Consider the following 12947-nt stretch of genomic DNA (forward strand, 5'->3'; position numbering starts at 1 on the left):
ACACAGGAACTACTACTACTACTACTATTTAGCATTTCTATAGCGCTACAAGGCATACGCAGCGCTGCACAAACATAGAAGAAAGACAGTCCCTGCTCAAAGAGCTTACAATCTAATAGACAAAAAATAAATAAAGTAAGCAAATCAAATCAATTAATGTGAACGAGAAGGAAGAGAGGAGGGTAGGTGGAGGCGAGTGGTTACAAGTGGTTACGAGTCAAAAGCAATGTTAAAGAGGTGGGCTTTCAGTCTAGATTTAAAGGTGGCCAAGGATGGGGCAAGACGTAGGGGCTCAGGAAGTTTATTCCAGGCGTAGGGTACAGCGAGACAGAAGGCACGAAGTCTGGAGTTGGCAGTAGTGGTGAAGGGAACAGATAAGAAGGATTTATCCATGGAGCGGAGTGCACGGGAAGGGGTGTAGGGAAGGATGAGTGTGGAGAGATACTTTATTCAGTGCTAATACAGCAGGACCCGACACGGTCCGTGTTTCGGCATAATGGAATGCCTGCCTCAGGGGCCACAGTAATATTTGAACGGATATAGATAAGACTGACCAAGAAGCTCCGTTCGAAACCAAGTCAAAACATTTTGCTGACCCCTTTGGGTTTCGCTTACGTTGGAGTTTCCATTGTCCTCCCTCTACACCTATTTGATTGGACTCTCTACGTGGGGGTTCATCCCGTTCGTTTGTTATTCCTAGTGTTGTTGTTAGTCATTAGAAGTGGCGGCTTGGGTAATGCACTCCTCTTTACTAAGCTGTGACTTAAAGTGGAGCACACTATGAATTGGCTAGATCGTCAGCATTTTTTTGTTGGAGGGGCCCTAAACTTTGGAATGCATTTCCACCTTATGTTAGTTTGGAACTGTGATTCCCTAATTTCAAAAAGCAACTTATTTTTTTTATTTTATTTTTGTTTTATTTTTTTTATTTTATTTTTTTTTAATTTGTATTTATTTTATTTTATTTTTTTATTACATTTGTACCCCGCGCTTTCCCACTCACTGCAGGCTCAATGCGGCTTACATGGGGCAATGGAGGGTTAAGTGACTTGCCCAGAGTCACAAGGAGCTGCCTGTGCCTGAAGTGGGAAACTTAAAACTCACTACTTCGAATTAGCTTATGGTACTGGACTTGGCACAAAAATGTCCGTGAAATGAGAAAGACGCAGTCCAGCAGCTTTGATTTTAGGTAGTTAAGAACGCCTCCATATGACTGATTTCTGTCCTGTCAAAGTTTATGACATTCCTTTCCTTTTCAATAAAATTTTTATTTGATTTTATCTTTTTTGTAAACCACTTAGACATGGACTAGTATATCAAATGGTCATAATAAACCTAAACATAACCAAACTGTCCACATTCCAACATTAATGAATCGGGCTGTAGAGGACAATTATATAACTTGTTGCCATAATTTATGTGGTCTGAGTGTATTATAATGCCAACTAGATTTAGATTTATTATCTATAACCCGCCCCTATCCAGGGCGGCAAACAATAAAAACATACATAAAATATACATAAAATAACCAAATTAAAAAACAACAACAATTGCACATGTAATTTCCATTCTGCAAGCATAAGTCATCAGTTATGTACCTACAATTAGTTGTGTCCACTTACACCATATCAATGGCAGCCGTAAACGAATGAGCTCAAATGCAACACATACATCAGTATCTTACACGCCCATGGCCCACTCATGATCCTCCCCCTGTGAACAGTCCCTTGCATTTATGTGCTAAGGGGTTGCGCTGAAGTTATAGAATACCCTGCCTAGCACGGTGTTAGAATTGCGTGCCTAGCACTTATGCATGTAACTGTTACCGTTACGTGCACATGTGTTAGTATTCTATAACTTACATGCACAATTGGCACCTAAATATAGCGCACTTGTTCTAAAATGAGGGGGGAAATGATTTACATAGGGCTCAAGCAGGGCTGCCGACCGCTGCCGCCCCCCATTGCTCCCCCCGCCGCTGCCGCCCCCCGTCGCTCCCCCCACCGCTGCAGTCCGCGGTCTCACCTGCCTGCCTCCATGGCTCCGGGCCCCCTGCATTCAAGGTGGCAGTCGCAGATCGCCTCTTTTCTGGTCTTCCCTCCCTGTGTCCCGCCCTCATCGGATGTAACTTCCGGTTTCCATGAGGGCAGGACACAGGGAGGGAAGGCAGGAAGGGAGGGGATCTGTGACTGCCACCTTGAATGCAGGGGGCCCGGAGCCATGAAGGCAGGCAGGTGAGACCGTGGACTGCAGCGGTGGGGGGAGCGACGGGGGGCGGCAGCGGCGGGGGGAGCAATGGGGGGCGGCAGCAGTCGGCAGCCCTGCTTGAGCCCTATGTAAATCATTTCCCCTCCTCATTTTAGAACAAGTGTGCTATATTTAGGTGCCAATTGTGTGGAGCTGAGGCAGGCAGGTGAGACCGGGAACTGCAGCGCCGGTGGCCTGACCCCGGTGCCGGACCCCCCTTGGAGGTGCGGGCCCGGGGAATTTTGTCCCCCCTGCCCCCCCTCTCGGTAGCCCTGGGCTCAAGGACAGCTGAAGCTATAATTAAATCAAAATATTCCAAGTTTCATGCAGTGTGATCTAAGCAGCACTAGTCCAATAACATAGTAACATAGTAGATGACGGCAGAAAAAGACCTGCATGGTCCATCCAGTCTGCCCAACAAGCCAACTCATGTGTGCTACTTTTGTGTATACCCTACTTTGATTTGTACCTGTGCTCTTCAGGGCACAGACTGTATAAGTCTGCCCAGCACTATCCCCACCTCCCAACCACCGGCTCTGGCATAGACCGTATAAGTCTGCCCAGCACTATCCCCGCCTCCCACCACCGGCTCTGGCACAGATCGTATAAGTCTGCCCAGCACTATCCCCGCCTCCCACCACCAGCTCTAGCACAGACCGTATAAGTCTGCCCAGCGCTATCCCTGCCTCCCAACCTCCAGTCCCGCCTCCCACCACTGGCTCTGGCACAGACCGTATAAGTCTGCCCCGCACTATCCCCGCCTCCCAACCTCCAGCCCCGCCTCCCACTACTGGCTCTGCTATCCAATCTCGGTTAAGCTCCTCGGTTAGGATCCTCATATATTTACTTTCTTTTTCCCTTTCACTTCTATTTAATTATTTTGATCAGTTCCTGAATAGGCAGAGTGTCTGCAAGGAAGCTTTCTATATCTGTCTGACGTAGTACTATGTATAGGAGATCATCCGGCCTTTCTCAAAGACAGATTTGTTGTCCTCGACATGGTGTCAAGGGTGATAAATTTGAACGAGGAAAATATAGATGGTTATTTGTGCTGGTTTTACCTGCTAATGTGTAGGAAGGGGGGAAATTTACAGAAAATGTGAAATGTACTTATTCTAAATAACATAATGTAACTCTTTTCACAGGTTTAAATAAATACACATCGTATACAACAGAGGTGTCTTCCAGCACGATCAAAGGTGAAGGTGTTCATAGTGCACCTATACACGTAGTAACGGAGGAAGATGGTGAGTGACTTATGAATCAGATTTACAGGAACTAATTTACAGTCTGTCTGTTAACAAAATATTGATCAGCAATTTGCTGTTTCATGATTTGACAAAAATAAGTCTCAAGAGACTGCAGTTAATTCAGAATGTGGCTGCAGGATTGAACGTCAATGGTAAGAATTTTGACCATGTTACTCCTATGCTAAAAGAACTGCACTGGCTTCTGGTCTCTGCTAGGGTATCTTTCAAACTTTTATGCCTGGTTTTTAAGGCTTTTCTTATGGCCGTATCACAATATCTTTTGAAAACTTGGCTCCTCAAGAACGTTCGAGATCTTTACAATCTTAACAGCATTGTTTGTTGCAACTTCCATCTTTAATGACAGTCAAATTGCCATCGACTAAGACCCTTTTATGTGGGCCCATCCTTAGGAATTCTCTGTCTGATGTGGTTAACAATTTAAGTGGCTACTTCAGGTTTCAAAAAGCCTTGAAAACTTGGATACTTCAAAATACCTTTAGTGACTTTAATTTGCATCCTCTTTTGAGGTTTTATTATGTATATCTGTTTATTGTATTATGCCAGAGATGGCCAGTTCAAATCCCACTGCTGCTTCTTGTGGTCTTGGGGCAAGTCACTTAACCCTCCATTCAACAGGTATAAAATTAGATTGTGAGCCCCCAAGGATAGAGAAATAGCTAGTGTACCTGGATGTAACTCACCTTGAGCTACTACTGAAAAAGGTGAGCAAATCCAAACAAATAAATCAAATCATGAAGGTTAATGATTATTCTAAATTGATCCTGTTATCTTTAAAATGTGTGTGGTATCTTGAGCCTATAAACAACAGTTATCAGGGAACTTTTAATAACGGTAATAGTTACTCTTACAACAGTTATCAGTTATATTAATTAAAATCTAAAATCAGAAGCCCCGTTTATACATATCCTCCACCATATCTCGTTCATTGTTTATTATACCATTCGTTTTCCAATTAGAGAGCCTCTGTGTTCATCCGACTCCTTTTTGAATTCCATCACAGTTTTTTTCTCCACCACCTCCCTCAGGAGGGCATTCCAGGCATCAACCATTCTCTTCGTAAAAAAGAATCTTCTGACATTACTCCTAAGTCTACCACCCTGCAACCTCAATTCATGTCCTCTAGTTTTACCAGTTTCCTTTCTCTGGAACATATTTGTTTCTATATTAATACCTTTCACCAGTGGCGTTCCTAGGGGGGCTGACACCCGGGGCGGATCACCGATGCGCCCTGCCCCCCGGGTGCAGCGCCCCCCAGAACAGCGCGACACCCCCCGGTGAAAGAACCCCCCCTGGGTGCACGCCGCTGGGGGGGGGGGTGCCATACGCCTGCCGGCTCTTCGTTTTCATGCTCCCTCTGCCCCAGAACAGGAAGTAACCTGTTCCGGGGCAAAGGGAGCATGAAAACAAAGAGCCGACTGGCGCGCGGCACCCCCCCCAGCGGCGTGCACCCGGGGCGGACCGCCCCCACCGACCCCCCCTTAGTACGCCACTGCCTTTCAAGTATCATATCTCCCCTGTCTCTCTCCTCTCCTGTAGGGTATACAGTTTTCCTGAGGACGTCCTCGCAGGACGTCCCGACAAAGGGGCGGGGTAACCCGTATTATCGAAACAAGATGGGCGTCCATCTTTTGTTTCGATAATACTGTCGGGGACTCCCAAATTGCAAAATTTAGGTCGACCTTAGAGATGGTCATCCTTAGAGATGGTCGTCCCCGATTTTCGGCGATAATGGAAACCGAGTATGCCCATCTCAGAAACGACCAAATCCAAGCCCTTTGGTTGTGGGAGGAGCCAGCATTCGTAGTGCACTGGTCCCCTTGACATGCCAAGACACCAACCGGGCACCCTAGAGGGCACTGCAGTGGACTTCAGAAATTGCTCCCAGGTGCATAGCTCCCTTACCTTCAGTGCTGAGCCCCCCCAACCCCCCCCAACCCACTCCCCACAACTATACACCACTACCATAGCCCAAAATCGACTTTCGATTATGGCGATTTGGGCGACCCTGTGAGAAGGACGCCCATCTTGCGATTTGTGTCGAAAGATGGGCGCCCTTCTCTTTCGAAAATAAGCCTGTTGGTATTTGAAGTTAAAGATAAGATGAGGGTATTGGTGTGATCTTAGACTCCGAATTATCTATGCAAGATCAGGTGTTGTCAGTTGTTTGAACTGCTTTTTTGCAGCTTCACCTTTTGAATAGGTTGAAACCTATGTTATCACAGTATTATTTTAGGTCTGTTATTCAAAGCATGGTGCTCTCTCAAATTGATTATTGCAATGCTGTGTATATGGGTTTTGCAAAATCTAGGATACAAGCGCTACAAATGATTGAGAATGCTGTGGCTCGACTGTTGAGTGGTACGTCTCATTTTCAACATTTAACACCTGTACTCCGTTCTGTGCACTGGTTACCTGTCCAATTTAGAGTTTTATACAAAATTGCATGCTTAATTTATCAAGCATTGTATGCAGTTTATGTTCCCTGGTATTTGAAAGAATCCATTGTGGTGTATCACCATCAAGGGCCTCAAGGTCAGATCACGTGATGCTGCTAGTAACTTGAAATTCAGTGTTCTCACTCGCTGGTCCGCGGTTTTGGAATGCACTACCTGGAGTTATTAGGTCTGTAGGGACACATCTGTGTGTGCAGGCATGGAGCTAATGCATTAAATTTTTGTATATTGCTGCACTAGTGTAGGCGCGTGTTTTGGGCGCTTGCAGATCCATTTTTCAGTGCACCTGTAAAAAAGGCCTTTTTCAAATTATTGCCAAAAATGGACATGCGGTCAAATAAAAAATGGCGCACATCCATTTTGGGTCTGAGACCTTACTACAGCCATTGACTTAGCAGTAAGGTCTCACGCGGTAACTGTACGGTAATCCTCTATGCGCGTAGAATGACAATTACCGCCCGGTTTCTGCAGCGTGGTAGAAAATAAAAACTACTTTCTGGTGTGTGTAGCAGACACACATCAAAAATGAAATGACTGCAAGGGCCACGCGGTGGCCAGGTGGTAACTCCAAATTGACGCACGCTGGGCGCACATGGGCACCTACGTGGCTTAGTAAAAGGGCCCCAAAGTTTTTATTTATTTTATTTGATGAGATCACATTTGTATGTATTACTATGAGGTCAGTCTGTTTTATTTTTGTTTTGTATTGATTTGAATTTTATTTGTTTAAATTGGATTATGTATGTGCTCTTGTGATCTGCTTAGTTGTAAGCGGAATATACATAAATAAATAAATAAATAAAACATTTAAAAAAATGCCATATTGGGTCAAACCAAAATCCATCTAACCCAATATCCTGCTTTCAACAGTGGCCAATCCAGGTCACCCCCAGGCTACTTCAGAAATTTTGAGGTTATAACCGGAATCATATGACCGAAATGAAAAGATTTAATTCCTGCTCAGAATCTCACATTTTTATGATCTCTCAGTGCTAAACTTGGCTGGAATTTTCCCACTTCCCACTTCTCGGTGCATAGCTGTAATTATTTTCAGCTTTTGTTTCTTCTCCGGGGAGCTGTTGAAAATTACAATGTTTTACATGCATTCACACCTCTAAGCTATTAGGCAAAAAAAATATGTGACAACAGAATATTTGGACAGTGTGGTAGGTGATTCACTGTGACATGCCTATTTCACTGTTTTCTCATGGCATCATCTTTCCCCGTTGAATCACAGAAACAGATGTTGTAGCATTAGCATGTAAAATCTATCTTTTGGCTGAAAAAACCCCCTCCTCAAAATCCCCAAAACAAAAGATTACGGTGAGGAAAATGAAACGTTCTTTCCAGTGCACTTAAGAACATCACTAATGACAATCTCATATTAAATAGCAGTTTTTTTAATATTGTTTTTCATCACAAACCTTCACTATCTACTGAAGGACTTAATGACATATCCATATTTTGCAGCTCCTTCTTCTCCTCCGCGGTCCTTCTCCGTGAAACAGCTGTCTGATGCTGTTGTGAAGTTGTCATGGAAACCACCTCTGGAGCCAAATGGAATTATTCTCTATTATACAGTTCATGTCTGGTAAGATTTCTTTGGAAACAGTTTTGAAGGCAAAGAAGAAAGGAATTTCATATCTCTCCTACCAGCCTTGGGGATCATGTACTTACTGCATGCATGAACATAGAACACATGCTAAACTGTTCATCTTTTTATATACCAGAGACCTAATGGAAGCAAGCTAACTAGTAACATAGTAACATAGTAGATGACCGCAGAAAAAGACCTGCACGGTCCATGCAGTCTGCCCAACAAGATAACTCATATGTGCTACTTTTTGTGTATACCTTACCTTGATTTGTATCTGTCTTTTTCAGGGCACAGACTGTGTAAGTCTGCCCAGCACTAGCCCCGCCTCCCAACCACCAGCCCCTTGATTTGTATCTGTCTTTTTCAGGGCACAGACCGTGTAAGTCTGCCCAGCACTAACCCCGCCTCCCAACCACCAACCCCGCCTCTGCCATCCAATCTCCGCTAAGCTCCTGAGGATCCCTTCCTTCCTTCCAAACAGGATTCCTTTATGTTTATCCCACGCATGTTTGAATTCTGTTACTGTTTTCATCTCCACCACCTCCCGCGGGAGGGCATTCCAAGCATCCACCACTCTCTCCGTGAAAAAATACTTCCTGACATTTTTCTTGAGTCTGCTCCCCTTCAACCTCATTTCATGTCCTCTAGTTCTACCGCCTTCCCATCTCCAGAAAAGTGATGTTTATGTTTATTAAAACTCGTTATACTCTCAGGTTTTCCTAGGCATGCTTGTTTTTCCTCTAAGTGATGGTTGGTTTAAACAAGAATAGATGTCCAAATCAAGACCAGGATGATGTAGTCCAGCTAACTGTATATTGGGTCATATAGAGGGGCATAATCAAGTGCTTTACTTGCCGCACGGCCATTTCCTGTAGGAAAGTGAGACTTCCTTTATACCAGCTGCGGTAAAAGGGGGCCTCGGCATGCGTGTACAACACGCACCGATGCCAGCACCAGCCCCCTTTTGCTGCAGCTTGTTAAAAGGGGCCCATAGTGAGCCTTTTGTAAAATACGCTGGCAATTGTGGACGTTCAAGCTGGCTGTCTGAATTCCTATCAAAAAATACAGGATATCTACCAGTATTGATGTACAGAGTTTCTCTAAAGGAGGAAAAGCCTCAAATACACATTGGGACACTCCCGTGTTAATATAATCAACTTAAGGGAGGCCAACAGTTTCATCACCGGCTGAAGTAGAGGAGTGTGGTAGCCGTGTTAGTCCACTCTTAAGGTTATCAATAGAAATCAAACAAAATAAAACACGGAAAAGAAAATAAGATGATACCTTTTTTTTATTGAACATAACTTAATACATTTCTTGATTAGCTTTCGAAGGTTGCCCTTCTTCCTCAGATCGGAAATAAGCAAATGTGCTAGCTGACAGTGTATATAAGTGAAAACATTCAAGCATTACTATGACAGTAAAATAGATACTATTGGAGATTCTACATGGAATGTTGCTACTATTGGAGATTCTACATGGAATGTTGCTATTCCACTAGCAACATTCCATGTAGAAGGCTGCGCAGGCTTCTGCTTCTGTGAGTCTGACGTCCTGCATGTACGTGCAGGACGTCAGACTCACAGAAGCAGAAGCCTGCGCGGCCACATTGGTGATCTACAAGGGCCGACTTCTACATGGAATGTTGCTAGTGGAATAGCAACATTCCATGTAGAATCTATAGAAATCAAACAAAATAAAACATGGAAAAGAAAATAAGATGATACCTTTTTTATTGGACATAACTTAATACATTTCTTGATTAGCTTTCGAAGGTTGCCCTTCTTCCTCAGATTGGAAATAAGCAAATGTGCTAGCTGACAGTGTATATAAGTGAAAACATTCAAACATTACTATGACAGTCTGACAGGGTGGGAGGATGGGGGTGGGTCGGAGGTATGCATGGGGACATCAAAGCATATCATTGATATTCTGACAGGATGGGTGTGGATAGGTGAGGGGTGGGGTGATCAACAGAGAAATACAGCTTTATGGTTTATAATGGGCTAGGAACCCCAGATCCTTGTTAAGTCCTTTCTGTTGGGTGTTAAAATATTCAATCATTCTGACTTCAAAGGTCTTACGTTCTTGTATGGTTTTAAAGTTACCTTTCAGGATTCTCACTGTGAAGTCATTGGTACAGTGTCCTGGTCCTGTAAAATGTTGACCAACAGGCGTGGGAACCCTACTGGCACCAGTATTGTTCATGTGATGTCTATGTAAATTGAATCTTGTCTTAAGCATCTGGCCTGTTTCTCCAATATAGCATCCTTCATTACATTTTTTACACTGAATGATATATACCACATTGGAAGATGAGCAAGTGAAAGATCCCTTTATGTTGAATATCTTTCCATGTTTTATTTTGTTTGATTTCTATTGATAACCTTAAGAGTGGACTAACACGGCTACCACACTCCTCTACTTCAGCCGGTGATGAAACTGTTGGCCTCCCTTAAGTTGATTATATTAACACAGGAGTGTCCCAACGTGTATTTGAGGCTTTTCCTCCTTTAGAGAAACTCTGTACATCAATACTGGTAGATCTCCTGTATTTTTTGATTGGTTTGCTAACATAGTGATATTCTACAAGCTTCAAAGTGGTATTTAGATTTATGTCTGAATTCCTACCCAGACACCCTGTACGAAACAAGAGAATTGCGCACATCCTGACTGGATGTTCAAATTCCTGCGTAGATGCCCTACTGAAAATATCAGACTTAAAATACATTATTTCAAAATATTTACAAACATGTGTATATATATTTTTCTAGGAATACAGAGACAAGGAGAACTATTAATGTAACGGAGACATTTCTGGACCTGACAGACCTGGAAAATAACAATGATTATCAAGCGTACGTAACCGCAAGTACCAGATATGGGGCTGGAAAAACAAGAAGTGAGAAGATTAGGTTCCGCACATCCGAGGGTGGTAAGTTTTTATGTAATGATAGTAACGTGGTAACATAGTAGATGATGGCAGATAAAGACCTGTACGTTCCATCCAGTCTGCCCAACAAAATAAACTCATTACATATGGTATGATGTGATACTTCATATGTATACCTGATCTTGATTTCTCCTGTAGAAGTCTGCCCAGCACTGTCTTAGTTCTAAAATTTCAGAAGTTGTCGTCGAAGCCCCTGAAAAGCTGCACTCCAGCCCATCCAAGTCTATTCATCCACAATCAAGGCACAGACCGTAGAAGTCTGCCCAGTACTGGCTTTGTCTCCCAATTACCGGTGTTGCTACCTTATCTCCGCTAAGCTTTTTTTGATCCATTACTTCTAAACAGGATTCCTTTGTATTTATCTCATGTATTTTTGAATTCCGTTACTGTTTGCATCTCCACCACCATCCGCAGGAGGGCATTCAAGGTACCTACCACACTCTCAGTGAAAAAGTACTTCCTGACATTATTTTTGAGTCGAACCCCTTTGTATAACAAAATTCATTTAGCAGGTAATGCTATAAATTGGTGCCTAGATGTAAGTACAATGGTTGTACGGTAATTGTTGGGGCATGTCCAGCATCTCCTCTGCAGTTACAAAAGGTAATATTAGCATGTGCTAAACCGGGTTACGATTATCTTAGATTCCCCAAGCACCTCCTATTCGCTATTCCTTATTCACCTGCATGGGTGCTCTACTCTCTCAATGATCATCGGCTTGTTCTCCCTGGCCCTAAGCTTGTCCATTATGAATCAACTAGGCGTTATGCCTTTTGTCTTTCGATCTCCCCTACTCCCTCTGCACAGCATCTTCCCTTAAGGTTTTTGAAAGCTAATCTAAAGCCTGGCTGTTTAGACAGGCTTTTGAAGTGTCCGATTAAATCTAACTCACCAACTGGAGGTCCTCTACTTTTTCCTTTACGCCACCTGTTTCTCCTTGGCGTTCTTTTCCTTGTTTCCCCCTTTCTTTGTCAGAGTGTTTACCTTTCCTATCATTTAATAGCGTTCTTTTCATGTTTTCTATTTTGTTAGCCTGTTTACCATTGTGATCTGCCACGGCAGCTTGAGCGATCTAGCAAGTTTGAATATAACCATAACCATACCTCGCACTAAGAGTTTTTTTTTTCTTTACTAAAACTTAGCTTGAATTGTCTGCAGCAAGGCCCATAGGAATAAAATGGGCCCAGGTGCAGATAGCTCTAGCTAAGCTTTAGTAAAAGACCCTCTAACTGCAGTATGCAGTCCTTCCCATTCTCCACCCATGACCAGCTTAGTTCCCACCCCCTAAAACAACACGCAGTTAACATGTAACTTAGCATGCACTGCCATGCCATTTTGGTAGCAGTTATCCCGCTTGCCTGATAATGGTTACCACATGCTTATTCATAGAAGTGATTGCTTAATGTGCTTTAGTAAAGGGACCCCCTAAGTGTCAAGCTACTTTGTTAACTGTTAGTGCAGGTCTTTAGGTAATCCATGTCTATATATATATATGGGTAATTTTTCAGCAAAACTTTTTATACACAAATTATCAGGGCCGTCGAGGGGGTGGGGCAAAATTCCCGGGGCCCGGCCTCCAAGGGGGGGACCAGGCGCCGGCAAGCTTCTTCCGGGTCTGTCTCTCTCCTGCATGCTGGCCGGGACCCGGATGATTGCATTAATATGATAACCCGGGTGACTCGGGATATCACGTTAATGCAATCATCCGTGTCCCAGGACACAGGAGTAGTCAGACACAGAAGGAAAGGGAGTGGGTGGCCTGAATTTATGTGGGGTAGGGGGGGGGCATGAGTGTGTGTGGGGGGTTGGATGCGAGTGTGAGGCAGTGGCCCAGGTGGTGGGGGGGCTCTTTTATCAAGCTGTGCTAGCGATTCACATGCGGCAATACCGACGAAGCCCATTCAAAGCGAATGGGCTTTGTCGACATTGCTGCGCCGGGGACCGCTAGCGCGGTTTGATAAAAAAGGCCCTATTTGTGCAAAGTTCTTAAGTGCTTTTAGCCAGGGCCATTGAGAAGGGGGGCAGGGGGGACAAAATTCCCCGGCGCTGGGGTCAGGCCACTGACGCTGCTGTTCCCAGACTCACCTGCTTGCCTCCTCGGCTCCGGGCCCCCTGCATTAGAAGCGGCAGTCACGGATCGCCTCCCTTCCGGCCTTCCCTCCCTGTGTCCCGCCCTCGCGGAAACCGGAAGTTACATCAGACGAGGGCGGGACACAGGGAGGGAAGGCCAGAAGAGAGGCGATCTGCGACTGGCGCCTTGAATGAGGGGGGCCGGAGCTGTGGAGGCAGGCAGGTGAGACCGCTGACTGCAGCAGTGGGGGGAGCTACGGGGGCAGCAGCGGCCGGGGGGGGGGGGGGAGCGGAGGTGGGGCAGCCTTGCCCCGGGCCCGGCCTAGTCTCTCGGCGGCCCTGCTTTTAGCCCATGG

General features: G+C 44.6%; 1 protein-coding gene across 5 annotated transcripts in view; it reads left to right on the forward strand.

Annotated features, from left to right (window-relative positions):
- PTPRQ (protein tyrosine phosphatase receptor type Q) overlaps nt 1-12947 on the forward strand; it is a 260138-nt gene that overhangs the window by 131503 nt on the left and 115688 nt on the right. For all 5 annotated transcript variants that reach the window (XM_030214581.1, XM_030214584.1, XM_030214583.1 and 2 more), the window contains 3 exons: nt 3393-3494; nt 7442-7562; nt 10343-10503. In XM_030214581.1, the coding sequence (XP_030070441.1) occupies nt 3393-3494; nt 7442-7562; nt 10343-10503 (384 nt within the window). The remainder of the gene's footprint in view (nt 1-3392; nt 3495-7441; nt 7563-10342; nt 10504-12947) is intronic.

This window comes from Microcaecilia unicolor, chromosome 9, assembly GCF_901765095.1.
Source record: "Microcaecilia unicolor chromosome 9, aMicUni1.1, whole genome shotgun sequence".
Lineage (NCBI taxonomy): Eukaryota > Metazoa > Chordata > Amphibia > Gymnophiona > Siphonopidae > Microcaecilia > Microcaecilia unicolor.